The sequence below is a fragment of the Malus sylvestris genome, chromosome 6 (assembly GCF_916048215.2).
Source record: "Malus sylvestris chromosome 6, drMalSylv7.2, whole genome shotgun sequence".
Taxonomy (NCBI): Eukaryota; Viridiplantae; Streptophyta; class Magnoliopsida; order Rosales; family Rosaceae; genus Malus; species Malus sylvestris.
Genome location: NC_062265.1, coordinates 27,455,665 through 27,463,060, shown reverse-complemented (window position 1 = coordinate 27,463,060; position 7,396 = coordinate 27,455,665). Strand labels below are relative to the sequence as shown.

General features: G+C 39.7%; 1 protein-coding gene and 1 pseudogene across 1 annotated transcript; one reads left to right on the top strand and one right to left on the bottom strand.

Annotated features, from left to right (window-relative positions):
• The first annotated feature begins 1,819 nt into the window (after positions 1 to 1,819).
• LOC126625796 (F-box protein At1g67340-like) lies at positions 1,820 to 3,467 on the top strand. Its single transcript, XM_050294877.1, has 3 exons — positions 1,820 to 2,112; positions 2,218 to 2,380; positions 2,464 to 3,467. The coding sequence occupies exons 1-3, from the start codon at positions 1,943 to 1,945 to the stop codon at positions 3,193 to 3,195; spliced, it is 1,065 nt and encodes a 354-aa protein (XP_050150834.1). The 5' UTR covers positions 1,820 to 1,942; the 3' UTR covers positions 3,196 to 3,467.
• Positions 3,468 to 5,223: 1,756 nt separating this feature from the next.
• On the bottom strand, positions 5,224 to 7,067 carry LOC126627511 (uncharacterized; annotated as a pseudogene).
• Positions 7,068 to 7,396: the final 329 nt, after the last annotated feature.

Below are 7,396 nucleotides of genomic sequence, written 5' to 3'. Positions count from 1 at the left end.
ATTCTGAGTGGTAGATTCGCTTCTTCAAGGCCGAAACTCGGCCGAAGGTTTCAGGCCGAGGACCTCAGAAGCGAGGGGGCAATGTTTGGGCCCAAAATAATAGTTTGGGCCGAGGGTAGAATCACTCTCGGCCCAAGAAGCCGTGCGACGAAAGGGTCATGGAGCGTTCGGCTCATGGGCTTCCAAGCCTAAGTCGGTTGAATCAGAACGCAAGTCGAGTCTTAGTACAATAGGGACTCTCGACGAGATCAATAATCTAGAAAGCGAATCCGGCTCAGTTAAGGACTAGATTCGTAGTCCTAGCGGAGATAGGACTGATCGAGGGGATGTTAATCCGGAGAAGGAAACCTAGTCCGAATAGGATTGGAACTCGGGCTCGATGTTCTGCTACTATAAATACAAGACATTCAGCAACAGAGAAAGCCCCCACAAAATCAATACAAAATTGCCCTGCGCAAACTCTCACAACTTGTGATTTTTTTTTCCTTTTTCGCTGACACATCTTTCGTTGGCATCAACAGCACTGTGGAAGCAACCGGTGATATCTTAAGTCGGCATAGATAGCTCTGTCACCGTAGAGTCAGTCGGTCTCGCAGTATCTTCCGTTGGCATCAACAGCACTGCGGCGAGAACGATTGATTACCTATCCAAGTCTCGGTCGAGAAGGGTTTCTAAATCCTTATTGGTCGAGGTCATCTCATCAGTCTTCTCGGCGAAGTGAGGTGTTACAGTTATTACATTCGGCACATTGAAAGCCGAATTTGATATTGAACTTCGTAAGAATAGTAACCTTGTCTTCAGGTTCGAGAGCCCAAGAGGCCGAGACGTGTTCCTTTCTCGGCCGCAATCGCAAGACGCAGAAGTCAGTAGCGCGACCCAATGCAACATCAACAAATTTACTCCTCGGCCAAGCTCGGCCGACGAGTTGGCACGCCCCGCATTCACCGAAGGACGTAGTTAGCTCATTAATTACTCGGCCTGCGAGCCACGTAGGCTTTGTAGTTTCTAGGGTCAACAGCAGGTTTTTTAAAATGATTAAAAAACGATTTTGGTAAAAATATTTTACAATCAATCTTCAGTAAAAATGTAAATGAATCTTAAAAAAACAATTAAACTACTTTTGATAAGAATCACATAACTGATTTTTTTTTCAAAAAGAACTTGAAATGATCTCGAAACCCAAAACCATTTTAGTCAAAACCGTCTTCAACCATTGCAAAACACTTCAACCGAGCTTTATCATATATTATTCAATTATTTTTTTTAGAAATTATCAATAACTCCAAGGAGAATTATGAATAAATAAATTTATAAAAAAAAAAAAAAAAAAAAGGATTCGAAGGTGAATTCGGCAGAACAATCGGGCGCGTACTGGGCCTGCACCTGCTGGCCTGAAGCTCAGGCGGGGTCCACGATGAGTCCTTTGAACAGTCCTTTCGTCTCACCTCGAACCGCTAGAACCGTAGAGCATTTCCTACCTAAAAAATTAAGAAAACTTTAATAAAAAGCTTATAATATTGTTTATTTTAACGAAAAATTATATTTTTATATTAAAAAATTAATCATAATATTATTTATTTTATCTTTTATTTTATCTTTATCGTTAAAACTCAAAATTTTCAAACATTTTTCATTAGTTTTCCCAAAAATTAAATTAAATCAAATAAAAAACGTAATCAAGAATTAAAAGTTAATTTAATTAATTAATATCATTATTTAACTCTCAATCAATTAATAACTAATTCTCTTCAAATCAATCTTGCGGGCCCCACGCATTGGCTTGTCTTTTGCTGTATATAAGGCCCTCCCGACGCCATTGTTCACGCCTTTTATCTCCACGCTCACACAACACACAAACATCCAAACAACCACACGCAGAGAGAGAGAGAGAGAGAGCGATTGGATTATGTGAAGGTTCTGCAGAAGAAGAAGAAAGCTAAACATGGAGGCGGCGACGCTGCAAATAAAAAGGCTCAGAAGCTCCCGGCGCTCGACCACCGCCGCGAAGTCGGATTTCTTCGACGGCTTGCCCGACGATCTCGTCGTATTCATCCTCTGCAAGCTCAGCTCCTCCGCTTCCTCGCCTTCCGATCTCATCAGCGCCCTCATCACGTAAGCACTTTGAGAACTCGGATTTCTTCTTTTTTCTTTTTTTTTTTCTCTTGGTTTAGATGAAGGTGTTAATTTTTTATTTTTGGAAAATTATATAAATTTTAGGTGTAAGAGATTGAACCGGTTAGGACTCCACTCTCTGGTGTTATCAAATGCCGGTCCAAAAGCATTCGCAATACGGGCCAAAAACTGGTCCGATTCGGCTCACCGGTTTCTCAAACAGTGCGTCGGCGCCGGTAACGTCGAAGCCTCCTACACTCTCGGAATGGTTAGTCACTTAAATTTATCTATTTTTATTTGAATTTTTTTTTTTGTAATTTTAAAAATAATTTTGCGCTTTTGTTGCTACAGATCCGATTTTACTGTTTACAAAACCGAGGGAGCGGGGCCTCGCTCATGGCGAAAGCCGCCATGAGATCCCACGCGCCGGCGCTGTACTCGCTCGCGGTGATTCAGTTCAACGGCAGCGGCTGTTCGAAGAAAGGGAAGGACTTAAGAGCCGGCGTGGCTCTTTGCGCGCGAGCCGCTTCGCTCGGCCTCGTCGACGCACTCCGCGAGCTCGGCCATTGCCTCCAGGACGGTTACGGAGTCAAGCAAAACGTCGCCGAGGGACGCCGATTGCTGGTCCAGGCCAACGCACGGGAGCTCGCGTCCGTTCTACGTTCTTCCACGGCGTGGCGGTCCCACCACTACCAGCACTTCTACGCGTGCCTGACGGGGCTGGTCAGCTGCCCTCTGCTGAGCGACTACGGATGCAACGTCCCCGTACCGGAGTTCCACCCCGCAAACCGGTTCATGAGGGAGTGGTTTGGGTCGGGGCGGTGGATGGCGGGGCAGGGTATGAGGCTGTGCTCTCACATGGGGTGCGGGCGGCCGGAGACGAGGCCGCACGAGTTTAGGAGGTGCTCGGTTTGCGGGACGGTGAATTATTGCTCGCGTGGGTGCCAAGCGCTGGACTGGAAGCTGAGACACAAAATGAAGTGTAAGCCGATGGAACGGTGGCTGGCGGTTGACGGTGAGGCAGAGGAGGAGTTGGGGGGACTGGTGCAGGGTGGGGAAGGTGAGAATGTGGCAGTTGGATAATAAATTGATATATTTAATGGAAATATAAAATTAAAAAATTTAATTAATTTCGATGTGTTTTTATTTCTTTTTTGTTATGGGTAAAATTACATATATGTACATTGGACTTGTTAATAATATGTTAAGTTGGTTGGGTGTGGGGACAAATTCGTACTTACATATTACAAACCCCACAAAAACATGCATGCAAAATGCTATGCCTATGGAGTTATTTTATTATATGCTGTAATTAGTGTGTTGTTAAATAATTAGAGGCTATTGGATTTATTAGATTTTGTTGACTTTTGTTAATTTATCCTAAAAAGCGTTAACCTAAAATTGGCATGGGGCGGAATCCGTGTGCATATATAGGGTATCAGAAGTAACAGGCCCTCGATTCTCATTCTTTCTAAAAAAACAGAGATTAGGTGTGGAAGCCACTACACAACAAATTTTAACGATTCGAACAGTCTAGTTTGTAAGTCTCGATTCATAGATTATCTTTGCAAAAATTCAATTCAATCCAAAATCATTTGCCTATTTAATTATTAAGATAAAATTTTATTGTTTCTTATATAACAAAGTATTCGTTAATTTTTTTAAATGCAATTAGATGTATTAAATATTTCCGATTTGACTAATATTTTGCAAGTATGATCTATGAGATGCAACTTAAAAAATAAACAATTCGGATCGTTAAAATTTATTTACTTGTGATTGTTTTTCTATTTATTTATGTTGTACTATTTAATGCTGTCGTGTTTCTTTTTTCTTCGTTTTGATTTCTGAGTTTCTTATGTCTACTAAAATATATGAAAGGGTATTAGTTTATTTTTAAACCTTCTAATGTTAAGACTTAAGGAATCAGAAAATTGTTAATTTTTCTTAAAATCCGTAATCAAATATCTAAATATTAGAAATCGGTCAACTAGCGCCCTAGTTAATACACTTTATTTTGCTTACTTTTCCTATTTTTAAGTTCTCTCATTCCTTCCTTATTCTATTTCTATTAAGTAAACGTATTACCAACCATTCTCTTAAAAATGTTGTTTGATAATCATTTCGTTTTCATTTTTTCAGTTATGATTTTCAGTTTAGTATTTTTTTAATTGAAATTTGTTCAGTTTTAAAAAAAAATGAAAACTTAAAAACCAAAAAGTGGAATTCAAGGCCAAAATTTGAAACTATTTTGATTAGTTTTTTAAAAAATGTGGAAACAAAAACCTAAAAAACTAAAAAGAAATGATTATCTCCTTATTTTCTCACGCACCTTATATTACTTTATCATCCATAATTTTTGTTATGAACTACTGATTTTCAGACATCTTTTACTGGCCAACCCTTGCAATAATACAATGGATCAAATGTCAAGGTGTTCAAAATGATTTAACAAAATTAACCATTCTTACCAGGAATCATAATTTTATTTTCAGTTTAATTGACAAGATTAAGCTTTTGTTTTTTCAATTTCGTTTTCATCGTAGGCCAGCCAACCACAGAGGGATTTAGGATCCCACTTTCTACATTACTTTCCGTCCATGTACCATCTAAACTTGTAAGCATGTGCGATAATATATACTACCTAAACTTTCAATTTTTATTTTTTATCACCTGTGCTATCGTAACTGTTGGAATCTACCACATACGTTATTTTTCGTCCATTTTGCCGTTAATTGTAAGGGACAATTAAAAACCTTTATTCCCTTCTATCTTCTCCTAAAACCAACATAAATGGTGTTTCGATATATGATTTCATATATTCCAAATCCAAACCTTTCGGGCAGAAATATTGAAATTGGAAGATGAAAAGTCACTCCCATAAGAAGATCACAATGAATTGTTAGCAGACCAGAGTGCAGAATTGAATATAAACATTGTACCTACAAGTGATTCATGATTCAAAGAGACAACCAAAAAATAGATGCGTAAGGAAGCGAGGCGAAAAGGTGTTACCGCGAGGCATGAAGATCCGTTTACCGGTTTATTGTAACGAGCGACGCAAATGATGGATCAGGGTTCATATAAAATCAGATTCAAAATCCAGGGCTCCTAAAACTTGACTGAAATTTGGTTCGTGTACGGTTGATGTTTCCTGACCTGCAATTTGAGACGCAACAACACAGATATCAGTTGAGTTTTTGGCTCCTGTGTTATGTAAAAAGGATTTGCAGGTTCACCCAATTGGATAACACTTTGGAGGTTCACGCAAGCAATCTCATATAGACCTGTAAACGGGTCGGATTTATTGGGTTTGGGTCGGGTTGAATTCGACCCGTTAAGTTAACGGGTCATCCAAACCCGACCCGTTAAGCTAACTGGTCACCCGTTTCACCCTTTAACAATTATTTTTATTTTTATTTTTTGCATAAAGTTTATTTTTTGTCATTAAGATTTTACTAAAATTACTAAAATATCCTCAACTAACGGGTGTTAACGGGTGTTAACAGGTCGTAACGGGTCTAACGGGTTGACCCAAAGTGACCCGTTATTTAACGGGTTGTTAACGGGTTCACCCGTTAATGACCCGACCCGTTAAGCATCCACCCAAATACAAATATTCAGGGTTAGGTTGGATCGGGTTAATGGGTTGGGTCCAAAATGCCAGGCCTAATCTCATAGACGCATTAGCATTATAAAGGCCAAATTAGCGAAACTGTTAGGGACCGCTCATCGAAACAAGGAAACACGAAGCTCAACGATAGTAGTTTGTGGGAAGCAATGTAGGCGACATCTGGATTGTTTAACTCTTTTCACAAAATATACAACTTGGGCGACTCCTGACTGCAAATAAGAAGAAATTGGCAGGAGAAAGAAACTGTTAGACACTGGCAACGTACCAGATTGGACGTGCAAAATGCAGTTTAAGTTATGCTCATTACTAGAGTTTTGGCGGGTTGGGAGGGACTACGAAGGGAGGGGAAGGCAGGAGGTGGGAAGAACATAAGCATGGTAGCTTCAAATTCGTATACCGTATATTACAAGCGCAAAAAAAGCATAGGAAAAACCTGAACGATTATCTTGGCACACTCATTGCAGGGGAACATGGTCACATAAAGCCTCTGCAAAGAAATAGAGAATAAGCATTCACAGTACTTTCAGTCACAGAGGGCAACAAAACAAAAGAACCACGAAAGAGAAAAGAAGTGAATTTAGTCTACCATCATTTAAACTTAAGCACATTTTACTAGTTAATACCGAAACATATCCACGTAAAAGTTCCTCAGGGATGATCATTTCGTCAAGTTGGTCGATGACAACATTTCAGTTCAGCAGATGGGGATGATATATTCATAGTAAATGGGAACGGGGAAGTGTAATTAGAAGTAACCTGTCCAGCAGCAGAAGCATGATTTGTGTTTAGCTTGGAAGTCGAATGAAGTAACACTCTCATTGCTAAATCTCAAAACATTTAATTCCTGCTCATTTATTCACAAATTCATCAGCATGCATACAAAAAAAAATAAAAATAAAAAGAGAGCAGATAACAATGACCTGCCTGTTAGGGTCTTTGGATCTTTCAGCTGATAAAAATGCAATTGCCATTAAATAATCATCCCATGACAAATATCCGCAATAAAAAAAAAAAAAAAAACAATTAAATTTTAAAAACCCAAAAATAATATGACTGAAAATTAACCATTTTCGTAACATTTTGCCACTAATTAGTTACTTCAACAAAACAGCCTGACCAAAAACAAAACTTGGAATTTTTGCGCTTTGAAGGGTCAAAACGGCTCAGAGAAGAGCGTTTCCTGAAACGACGCCGTTTTTGGACAAATCGAGTTTGGAGGACTGCCTCTTAGGGTTTGAAAAAAGAAGCGGCAAGTGAGCACCGAGGCCAGGGCACGGAAAACGGCTGCCGTGGAGACCAGAGCGAGCTCGCGGCAGTTCATCGAGTTGGAAAGGGCGAAACTTCGGCGGCACTGTCACTTTCCCGAGAAGAATTCCAGCTTCGAGCTATGGTGGTAGAAGAAATAGCGGGAAAATTAGGTAGAGAACTGGGGGGGGAAGAAACCGAAACGCGCGGCAAAATCGGTGGTGAAAGTTTTGTGGTTTGTTTAGAGATATGTAGCCCAATCCAATAGTCTTTGTTTAGGTGGGCTAAGCCCATATAGAATCTTTGTGCAATAATCTTAAACTCGTGGAGTAATATATAAGCCCAATCCAATAGTCTTTCTCTAGGTGGGGCCCAAATTTTATTTTCAAAATTCTTATATTAAGG

Coding starts and splice junctions, on each gene's coding strand:
- LOC126625796 (XM_050294877.1), top strand. CDS start 1,943: ATGGAGGCGGCGACGCTGCAAATAAAAAGGCTCAGAAGCTCCCGGCGC. Junction 2,113..2,217: donor CTCATCAGCGCCCTCATCAC/GTAAGCACTTTG, acceptor TATAAATTTTAG/GTGTAAGAGATTGAACCGGT. Junction 2,381..2,463: donor CCTCCTACACTCTCGGAATG/GTTAGTCACTTA, acceptor TTGTTGCTACAG/ATCCGATTTTACTGTTTACA.